The sequence below is a fragment of the Spermophilus citellus genome, assembly GCF_964194105.1.
Source record: "Spermophilus citellus genome assembly, chromosome: 6".
In the NCBI taxonomy this organism is placed as follows: domain Eukaryota; kingdom Metazoa; phylum Chordata; class Mammalia; order Rodentia; family Sciuridae; genus Spermophilus; species Spermophilus citellus.
Window position 1 is genome coordinate 20,672,794 of NC_138187.1, and position 11,226 is coordinate 20,684,019.

General features: G+C 52.5%; 1 protein-coding gene across 1 annotated transcript; it reads right to left on the reverse strand.

Annotated features, from left to right (window-relative positions):
• Positions 1 to 469: 469 nt before the first annotated feature.
• Positions 470 to 5,239, reverse strand: IL27 (interleukin 27; the record flags this gene model as incomplete). Its single annotated transcript, XM_081300160.1, has 5 exons — positions 470 to 745; positions 1,883 to 2,041; positions 2,919 to 3,017; positions 3,103 to 3,275; positions 5,209 to 5,239. 5 exons carry the CDS (start codon positions 5,237 to 5,239, stop codon positions 470 to 472), a joined length of 738 nt encoding a protein of 245 aa, XP_081156286.1.
• Between the last annotated feature and the right edge of the window lie 5,987 nt (positions 5,240 to 11,226).

Below are 11,226 nucleotides of genomic sequence, written 5' to 3' on the forward strand. Positions count from 1 at the left end.
GAGGTCTGAAGGGCCTCGGGGACACCACTTTGGTCTCAAAGGTCGATGAGCAGCAGGTCAGCTGCCTTGAGTTTCCAAACTGATAGTTCAACTTCGGAACTCTGCTGGTTGCTATGGCAACTGCCAATTGAGCAGCTCACAGTGGGGGAAGGTGGACCAGGACACCCGGAAAACGTAGGAGCAGAGAGGGGTTCTGGGTAACCAGAGGCCACCAGCTCCATTCCAGGTCCTTTGAGTGTCCGACGTCCCTTCTGTGAAAAGATCTTGAAGCAAAGAGAGAGTGAGAGGGCTTTATTAGGCACACAATGTGGCAGCCTGGCCCAAAGATGAAACAATAAATAAACTGTCATCTCCCTAGGTAATAAATAAATATCTAAGAAATAAATATCTGGCAAGGACTGGAGGGGCTTTAAGTTATTGGGCAGGGTCTGAAGCTAGTCCTGAAGTCCTAAAGAGTGAGGGAAAGGGGCTAAAAGATTGTTCCATCCTGGCCGGGATCTGGGTGTTGAGAGCTCCAACTCAGGCCTGGGTGCCCAGCCTTGGACAGCAACAGCAAATCCCGCACAGCCCGGGACAAGGCAAGCTCCAGGGAGCGCAGCAGCTGATAGGTGTAGAGCAGCTGGGGCCAGGACACCTGGGCCGACAACGCTGGTGCAGAGTCCCCTGGAGCCCCTGGGAGCAGACCCTTCCCCTCCTCCTCCTCCTCCTCTTCCTCCTGGGGCAGGTTGAATCCTGCAGCCAGCACCTAGGAAGACAGATCCGCAGCTCAGACAGTGGGCAACGGAGAACCTGAGCAAATCTTCATTCCTTATAGGAGCCCAGTGGCTCCTGATGACATCAATCCCCTGGATAACCCCCGCTTCAGATCTTCCATGTCGTCATCTCACGTGTCTTAACCTGATTTTTTGAGCTTAAGAAGATGGAATTTTTCGGGCTGGGGTTGTGGCTCAGTGGTAGAGTGCTCACCTTGCATGTATGAGGCCCTGGGTTCGATCCTCAGCCCCCACATGAAAATAAAATAAAGATACTGTCGAAATATGATATGTCAAGAGCTTTGTAATGTTTTGAACAACTAATAATAAAAAAATAAATCAATCAATCAAAATAAATAAATAAATATTGATGTGGCTGTGAAAAAAATTGTATCCACCTACAACTAAAAAATAAAAATAAATAAATAAATAGATATATATATATATATAAAAGAAGATAGAAGTTTGGGGCAAGAGGATGCTCACAGAGCTGGGTTGCCCTGGGGATTGGGGTTCTGGAAGTTCCTCCCTGCCATTTTGGATTGTCTCAGGATCAGAAATGGTCAGAGGTAGGGTGTAGCCAGTTTATCTGCTGCTTGTTTCCATTCCTTTTTTTTTTTTTTTTTTAATTTTTTTAGGTGTCAATGGACTTTCATTTTATTTATATGTGGTGCTGAGAATTGAACCCAGTGACTCACTCACGATAGGCAAGTGCCCTACCACTGAGCCATAAGCCCAGCCCTCCATTTCCTTTTTATTAAGCCTGAAATTTCTATTGCTCTTAGAAATGGTCGGGAGGATCTGGGTGATGTCAGAGAACCACGGGGAGAAGGGCACTGACCTCGCTGCAGGGCCTGCCAATGGCAGTCTGTCCTGGGTACGCCAGCGCCCTTATCTCACTAAAGACCAACCCCTAAAAGAAAGCAGGGACTTGGGTGGCAGAGCCAGGACCCTGTGTAGGACCCTGTGTGGCTACACCCTCCTGCACATTCTCGTATACTTGCTCAGAGGAGCACCTCCCTCCAGACTCGCCCAACCTGAGGGCAGGGGGTGTTCTGTAAAGGGGATCGGTGAACCTCAGTTTTGTGCATTGGTCTTAGTGGGTCAAAGAGGGTGCGTGGGCACTCTACCTGGAAGCGGAAATGCCACTGCAGGTCCCGGAGATCTAGCCGCAGGGCCCACAGCTGCATCCTCTCTGAGCTGGTCCAGCCGCCCTGCCTCCCCAGGCCTCCCAGCAGGGCATGGAAGGGCTGAAGCATCATGGAGAGGAAGCAGAGTCGCTCTGGGTCCTGTTGAAGGGGAGGGGCAAGGGTAGGTCAAGCATGACCCTACCCAACCCCCGGATCAAGCCCAGGCTCATTCCTGCTCCAGTCTCCTGTTTCTATTGTCAGCCTCATCTCCATCCCCATTTCCTTCCTGTGCTCATCAGACTTCCCACCTCCATTGTCTTTGACCTCTATCCCATCTCCTTTCCTGTCCCATGCCCCAACTCCTCTCTCACCCCGTCCCATCCCCATTACTCTTCCTCTGCCACTCCACTCCGCTCTTCCATTGTCCCTTCCTGTCTCCTGTGCACTCGTTTTCATTCTGTTTCCAACCTCTTTCCCATCCTCATTCCCATTCCTGGTCCCAGGTAGGTCCTTCCTCCATATGCATCCTCACCGTCTCCCCATCTCATCTCTAACTCCCATTCCACCAGCCATCTCCATCCCTTCTCCATCCTCCGCCTGATTTTTGCCCTCATCCCCAACCTTTCTTCTCATCCCTAATCAACCTTTCTTCTCTTCCCATCCAACACCAACTCCATCCCACTCATTCCCAATCCACTCCATTCCCATGCCTGGCTTCACTCTTTTCCCTCTTCCTAATCCTTATTTCCAAATCTCTGCATATCTTTTTTTTTTTAAATATTTTTTTTAGTTATTGATAGACATTTATTTTATTTATTTATATGCTGTGCTGAGAACCGAACCCAGTGCCTCACACATGCTAGGCAAGTGCACTACCACTGAGCTACAACCCCAGCCCTCTGCTTCATCTTTGTATCCAACCACACACACTCAGTCTCATCCAGATTCTGTCCCCAAATCAATCCCCAACTTGTCTCTATGCTGCCCTGTCTATTGCCAGCTTCCTGGCCCCGCCCCACCAGCCCCCTTCACTCACGGACAGGTGGCGCCAGGCCTGGAAGGTCAAGGAAACGTTGGGGAGTTGCTCTCCCAGGGGCAGCAGGTCCAGCCTCACTCCTGGCAGCCGAGATTCAGCCTGAAGGGTGAAGTCTGTTAGTGGTGGCCCATGGGGATTGACGGTCTCCTCATCCCTATAGCCAGCTGCATTAGGGAAAACTCACAAAGCGATGAGCCTGGCCCCGGACCTCGGAGAGCAGCTTCTTGGCAAGATGCAGGCTGACCGTGAACTCCCTGCGCAGCTCCTGCAGGCTCACAGGCGGGCTCCCTGGGGGCCTTGGGAATCCCCAGACACCAGCTTGCACCAGGAGCAAGGAGAGCAGTAACAGGCTGAGCCCTGGAGAGACGGGTGGGGAGCAAGATGTGGGCTTGGGAAGAACTCAGAGAAGGAAGGGAATGTGACTTTTCTGAGCCTGTGCACTGTGCAAGCCCCAGTGCAAACTTTCTCAGGTATCTTCACACGGCCCCTCCACAGCATGATGGGGACCATTGAGGCCACCATATGAAGTTTGCACAAAGTACTCATTTTTGTAAGCAGACCCAAGGCTGGATCTTGTCTCCCTACTCACTTCCCTGGCCAAGTGCCTTTTCTGAGTGGCACAACTGGTTGCTGTTAATTCTCTCCATTTTGCAGAGGAGGAACCTGGGCTCAATGAAGGGGACTGGCCCAAGTTCAGATAGCAGAGATGGGGGTGGGGAGCCAGAGCTGGATTCCAGATCTGTCCAAACATACAGTCCACTTGTTTTCCCCAGGGACCTCAGAGGAGGCAGGTACCTGCCCAGGAGTGGGGACTGTCTGTTCTGCCAAGGATTCCTTGGGCTCAGCCAGGTGGCTCTGATGCCTTGAACTGGCTACTAGAGGCCCCAGGGATGGCATGACCTGTGGTTCTATCCCATGTGGTAAGGCCTCCGCCAAGGCGGGGGGTCATTCTGCAGCAGAATCCACCTGGGGCAAGTCTATGGCATGAGAGTAGGAAGGGCGGGGGTGCTGGGAAGGGAGGGAGGGGGCTTGGCATGGGAGGGGGGCACTCTGTTTCTCATCCTGGTCTTCCTTTGAGCAAGCTGTCTCTTCTCTATGCCTCAGGCCCCCATCTGCAAAGTGGGGGTCAGACCAGCGGGCATCAGAGGGTGCTTCAAGACCTATGTTTTCCTGGAAAGAGGGAAGGGGGCCACAGGATGGGTGCCTGGGGCAGAGGGCAGTGTTCAGTGGTTTCTCCCTCGGGTGAGGAAATCTATCCATCATGAAGTTACACAATTGCCATCGAAACTCAAACGAAAACTGAACCCCAGTCCATCCCCACTCTTGCTGCTCTCTGGGCCCCTTTCCTGTCCAAGGATAATCTCTAATCCCTGCACACTGCTTCTCAAAGTGCCTCTCAGCAAAGGGTAAGAGGAGTTTCTGGGCCACCCACTTCCCCCCATGGACTTCCAGAGGATGTGGGCCACGCCTAAGATCTCTGGTGTTCTAGTTCCCTGGCTTGGGGGCCACTCTGACCCTCTGGCATCCTGGAGACCCAAGGCAGAAGAGGCTTCTTCCTAGCTCTATGTTGGGGGCCCAGGCCCTTGTGGTATTGCCTATCCGCATTGATTTGTGTCACCTGAACTTTACTCCTCCTCCTGCCTGAACTCTAGAGTCCCCAGCGGCTCCATACCCTTGTATCTAGTCCTGGGTTCTTGGCTCTGGCCTTTCAAGGCTCGCTCCTGACCCTCAAGCCCCCAGCCCTACCTAGAGGTACCAACTATTCTCCTCTGCGTACAGCTCTGGCACCAGCCCCTGAGTTCTTTAGCTGCCAGCTGCAGATTGGACCTCCTTCCCACCTTCAGACTAAAGACCTGTGTCCAACTCAGGCTGCTGGTTCCTTACCCTCAGCCCCCATCTGTGCCAACTCACCCTGCTGCACTTCCTCTGACTGGCTTCAGTTCTCAGTCTCAGCCTCACCATCCACCTCTGGCTCCATTACTTCAAACTTCATGTATCTGCCTCATCCTGGTCCTGGTCAAATTGCCTGTCCAGTCCCTCCCATTCATCCCAGCAAAACTGTCCCACTTGTTCCCTGCCCTGGACCACACCCCCGCCCTACTGCCCCAGCCCCCTCCCCCTCACTTATGCCATGGTCAGTCCCAGGCTCCAACGAGCCGGGTCCTTGGTCCTGGCTAAGTTATTGTCCCCATGCCACGGATTCCGTCCACACCAGTCAGGCCTTCCCATCCTCTGCCCAGTCTCCTCCAAGCCTCCCGCCCCTCCACTTCAGCCCTGACTTCCAACTCACGCCAGCCAAGGTCGCCTGCCGTCTGGCCCATGTCAGGGCCCAGCCTCTTTGTCCAGCCATCTCCTGGGTAGGGGGGAGTCTTATACTGGGGGTTGCACCCGGTTTCACTTTCCGTCCTACTTGTACTTTCAACTTTGTATTCGCTTTTCGCCACCTCTTGTGCTAAAATAGGGAAATGTAATTTCCCTTCCCAGAGGGGGTGGGAGGCACGGGGGATGGCGGGAAGCTGGGGTTTCAGTGAATCTGAGCTCCTGACTCTCAGGTCTAGGATTTTTCTCAGTCCCCCCTTCTGGGGCATGCTGTCCAGCTCGATTCGTGGGAGGGTCCCAGGGACTCAAACCCCCTCCTGCTTCTCTGCTCTGTCACCATCACCCGGGAGGCATCACCAGTCCACCGTCCTCCAAAAGATGGATGGCCAGGTAAGGGGATTGCCCACCAAAGGGGACTAGGGGTTCTGAGTCATCCTCATCCTCTCTGTTTTACCAGATGGCTGAGGGGGGTGTGTGCCTGAGAGGGATGTCAGATTTCAATGGTGGCTGGGATGAGTGTTGGTGCAAGGTGGGTGGGGGCTGGGTCTGATGAATATCAGGGATGGCATCAGGGCTGTCTATAAACTGGGGTCAAAGGGGATGAGACCCAGGCCCAAGAACATGTCTGGGACTAGGATTGGCTCCATCCAAGGTCAAGAGCTCAGTCTTTGGCCAGAATCAGGTACAGGATTAAAGCTCCATCATATCCAGGGTCAGGATTTGGTCTAGGGCTGGTATGCGAATCTAGTCTGGGACCCACATCCTGGGTCTGTCTGTGTTTGGGGTCAGAGCTACCCATGTTCTGGGGCTCTGCTCTGGTCAGGGATGGGCTTGTTGAAGGCTAGGACCAGGGTTCAGCTTGTGGCCAGGGTGGGGTTGTGTGAGGTCAGGATCAGGGTTCGGCCAGGACCCACAAGAATCCCCGTGCTTCTGGGCTGGGCTACATTAACCAGCGGTCTCCCTTCCAGCACAGCCCCGCCCTCAGCCCCACCCTGGATTTCCCATCTTCAGGGAGGGGATGGGGTTTCTTGGTCTTCCCCAAGACCCACCGCTGCCGCTTTCCTTTTAGGACTTGTGGGGTTTCCCTGTTGGGTCCCTGCTATGAGACAGAAACCAAGGGGGCTTCCCCTTCCCACATCGTGCCTCCTAAGCTCTGCCTGGGCACTGCCCACCAGGGCTGCCTGAAGGACCCAGTGCCAGGAACAAGCAGCGGCTGCTCTGGGAGCTGATCAGAGGTTCGCTGGGGGAGAAGAAGGAAACCAGCCTGGAGCATCCTGGTCAGACGGGTTTCCTTGCAGCGCCCCCTAGCGGTAGAAGCTCCTCCCTCCATTTCCCAAGCAGCTGGGGCTCCGTCGTGCAGGACTGGGGACAGAAATCTCAAGGATGGTGAGGACAGATAGAGCACTGGCTGGTCATCCATGCATTCCCAAGTCCTTTCTGTCACCCTGGAGCCATGGCCACCCTCGCACCCCCTGCACCCCATGCACCCCCTTGAGCATGTGGTCTTCCCTCCATCTGAAACTACTGCACTTCTCAAATCAATCTTTCTTTCTTTCTTTCTTTCTTTCTTTCTTTCTTTCTTTCTTTCTTTCTTTCTTTCTTTCTTTCTTTCTTTCTTTCTTTCTTCTTTCTTTCTCTCTCTTTCTCTCTCTCTCTTTCTTTCTTTCTCTCTTTCTCTCTCTCTTTCTTTCTTTCTCTCTTTCTTTCTTTCTTTCTTTCTCTTTCTTTCTTTCTCTCTCTCTTTCTCTTCTCTCTCTCTCTCTCTCTCTCTCTCTCTCTCTCTCTCTCTCTCTCTCTCTGTCTCTCTCTTTCTGTGCTGGGGATTGAACCTAGGGATACTTTCCCACCGAGCCACATCCCCAGCCCTTTTAATATTTTATTTTGAGACAGGGTCTCACTAAGTGGCTCAGGGCCTTGATAAACTGCTGAGGCTGGCTTTGAACTTATGCTCCTCCGACCTCAGCCTTCCAAGTTGCTGGGATTATATGTGGGAACCACTTCTTAAATCTTGAACCCCCTCTCCCCATCTCTGACTACAATCTCCTGGGCCCCTGACCCTCGTTGCTTCTTCTGCCTTTTTCTTGGCTGTAGCTAATTCCTCCGGCCTCACCCCACCCTCACCCTAGTCTAGCTCTGGTGACTTTGTGGTCAAGTTTGCACACTTAGCTTTCTCTTTGTTAAAGCTGCTCTCTCTGCTAGAATGTCCGCACTGCCTTCTTTTTCAGGGGGGGGGGTAGGTACTAGGGGTTGAACTCAGGGATGCTCAACCTCTGAACCACATTCCCAGCCCTATTTTGTATTTTATTTAGAAACAGAGTCTCACTGAGTTGCTTAGTGCCTTGCTTTTGCAGAGGCTGGCTTTGAACTCACGATCCTCCTGCCTCAGCCTCCTGAGTCACTGGGATTACAGGAGTGTGCCACTGTGCCTGGCTCCCACTGTTTTCTTGGTGGTGTCCCTCTCCTCAGTCTTCCCTGCACACATACCCTGGTCACTTGGCTTCCCTGATAAATGGCTCATGTTTCTTACCACATATCTTTCTCAAGTGGATATTTCACATGCTCTGTGTCTTGTCCCCTTTACCCTCCCTCCAGTAACTCGGCTTTCCTGTGACTCATAGAACATCAAGCCCCCTCCTGCCTCAGGCCTTTCTTTATACTTGCTGTTCCTTCTGTCTGGAACATTCTTCTGGACATCCGTAGAGTTCACTGTCTTCTCTCCCTGCTCCAATATCACCTTCCCAAGTGGTGGACTTATATAAAATATAATTATATTTATATCTTTAATTATATAAAAGTATAATTATTATTTATGTTTTTGATATCTAACATTCATCCTTTTATTTTGTGGCATGCCTTAGACTCTGGGTTCCAGGAATGTGGGAATTTGTGCCTGTTCAGTGCAGTGATGTGTCCCCAGAAGCCAATAAGAGGAGACTCTTAATTAATCATTTTTGAACAAATGTGTTTCTGCCACAAATGCCCGATCCAGGTTCTGCTGGTGGCTGGCCACATGTAAGTCACCTAGAAGGAGCAGCAAGACAACTAGCCTGAGATTTGAGGTCAAATTAGACTTCTGCTCCAGCCCAGGCTTGGACCCCCTGTGACAGGGATGGGAAGGGGCAACTGGGCTGTTTGACATGGTCCTAGGATGGAGCAGACCCTTGGCAAGAACTCAGAGGGTCACTGAAAACAGGGCCAGCTTCTGCTCAGATTCTTGGAGGATGGTTCCAGACTAGTCTCTGGCTACCTGGGCCTTGTTTCACAAGTTGGTCTCGGTTGATGGACTGTGACTTGGGCCGGAGCCAGCGGGCAAAGAAGGGGATGTGGTGAGGGGTGAGAACTGGTAGGAAGGAAACTGAAGGCTGGGGTGTGGACTCTGGTGTGGAGCTGGCCCTGCTGATAACCTCAGGTGAGTCACTGGCCTGCCCTGGACCTCAGTGTCCTTGTGAAAACGTGACAGCGATCTTCAAGGGCTGCTACTATGACTACACAGAGAAACTAAAGCCTGGATGTTGAAAAAAGAAAACAACCCTCTAGCCAGGCGAGGCGGCGTAGGCCTATAATTCCAGTGCCTTGGGAGGCTGAGGCAGGAGGATCTCAAGTTCAAGGCTAGCCTCAGCAACTTAGTGAGACCTTGTCTCAAAAAAATAAAAAGAGTTGGAGATGGAGCTCAGTGATAAAAGCACCCCTGGGTTAAAAACAAAACAACGACAAAAGATCATCCATAAGAGTTTCTGTTGGGGCACTCCAGGGGGTTGGTAGAAATCCAAGCTCAGGGGCAGCAGAGAGATGCTTCAGAGCTGACTTCAGGATAGGCTGGGGGGATGGGGAGGCTTTGCTCAAGACCCACAGCAGATCCAGGACAGAAAGGAGACTGGAACTCCTGGTTTGGGCGAGGGAGGGGAATCCCTACACTCTCTGATGTCAGCTCCAAGGCTTGAACTGGCCCTCAGCAAAACCGAGATGGCCTGGGGTGGAGGCAGATAGGCTGGCTGGAGCTGGGCCTCACATGCAGGCTCCCAAACCCAGGTGGAGAGACCCTGGGGCTAGGACAGCTCCCTCCCCCCAGAAGAGGAGTAGTAGATAAAACCCAAAGCCCCTCCCTGGGTAGGCAGTCCCCTCCACCGTCATCCCATGCGAGTCGTGCTGCCCACCCGGTTGGGTCTCTCTTTTTTGTTGCTGGGATGGAACCCAGGGCCTCCTGCGGCTAGGCAAGGGCTCCACCACTGAGCCCACCCCAGCAGAAGAGAAACACCAGCCTTGGAATGAAAAGTCCTGGTTCAAGTCCCAGCTACGCTCTGCCCTTTCCTGGGTCGCCCTCCCGGGCAAGGCTGATCCAACACTGCCTTTCAGTTTCCCCACCGTAGAACGAGGCCCACTCTCCCCTCCCTGGCACCTCTCGGTCTGAGCATGAAGATGAACTTGGGAAGGGTCAGGGCCCTGGCTGGGGAGTCAAACAGATTTACATTCCGACTCTCAGAGGTCCAGGGGGACTCTGGTCATGGCATGGCACCCCCTGTGCTGGGCTCATCTACCAGGTGACGAGGCCCCTCATTCCAGTGGGATAGACTCTGGTGACAGTCATGCACATAAAATGGCACTGTCACTGAAAGCTGTGTGATCTTAGGCAGCCGTAGTTTCCTCCTCTGTGAGAAAAAGAATACAAACTCATAACTGTCGGGGGCTCACTGAGCTGTTGTGTGTGGAGCCCTCAGAACAGGGCCTGGCTTGCGGGAAGACGCTGGGTTTCGGCTATTATTAGTAGTACAAGCTCTGACCCACAGGAAATGCTAGTTGTCATAATGCATCTGAAGGGGAGTGGGGGAAGGAGGTCAAGAGAGAAGAGGCTACAGGGAGAGTTTAGGAAGGGGAAACCGGGGTAAGGAGGGGGTGCAGGCCAGGGAGGAGGAGCCACAGGCAGCAGGGGGCTGGTGACCCCAAGATGTAAGAGTAGAAATCAGGCTGGAAGCGGATATCTCGGGGATCCAGCCAGCCAGGTCCTGGGCTGGGGTGAGGAAGCCTCAGATAGGAGGCCCGCTGGGTGGCACTCAGCTCCTGGGCCAGATGGGCAGGGCTGTCCCCTATACTCAGGAGACCCCACTTACACTTCAGCAGACCCATCGGCAGGCTTATCATCAACTTCCCCATGGAACCCTCTTGGTCCTGTCCCTTGTTTTTCTTTCTTCTACTCTCTCTCTCTGGCTCCTGGCTGCCCTGCACACATATTAGGCACACTCCTACCACAGGGCCTTTGCACCGCTATTACCACTGCTTAGAACACTCTTCCCTTAGGTCTTCATATAACTGGCTTCTTTTTCCTCCTTCAGGTCCTGTCTCCTGATAAACACCTTTGTCACTCTATGTCTAGGAAGACTGTCCCACTCCATTTCTGCCTGCATGAACACCCTGTGTACAACCCTAAAATAAATCTACATGTGAGTCTCTTAGCCTCTCAAATTTTCTACAAACTCTGGGCCATTGCTAAATTCCTAGAGTCTTCTCCAAACCTCAAGTTTCCAAAACCTCCCACATCAGACATTCAGATCCTGTTGGCAATGTTGAGACTATCAACTTCCACTTGCTCCTATTTCTCTACTGAAGTGAGCATGTGGGTAGAGAGGGGAAGATGTAATTGAGGGCTTGGTGCTGAGGTGTGGGAACCATGGTCCTTTCCCACAGAGATGACCCAGCTGAGAACACAGGTGGTGTGTGTGGAGCCAGAGCCAGCCAGAAAAGGCAGGGCAGTGTTGGTAAGAAAAGCCACATTCTGGTCTTCCTTCCTTCTCCTGGAGAAGGGACATAGCATACTTTACTTGCAGAGAAACCCAGAGTGCATGAACACGGGCTCTGGGCTTGTAGAAACTGGAAAATGCTATCAGTACAGGTCACTTATCACTTATCCAAGATGCTTGGGACTGGAAATGTTTTGGATTTCAGATATTTTTCTGTATATTGCACATACAGAATGAGATATCATGGGGGATGGAAC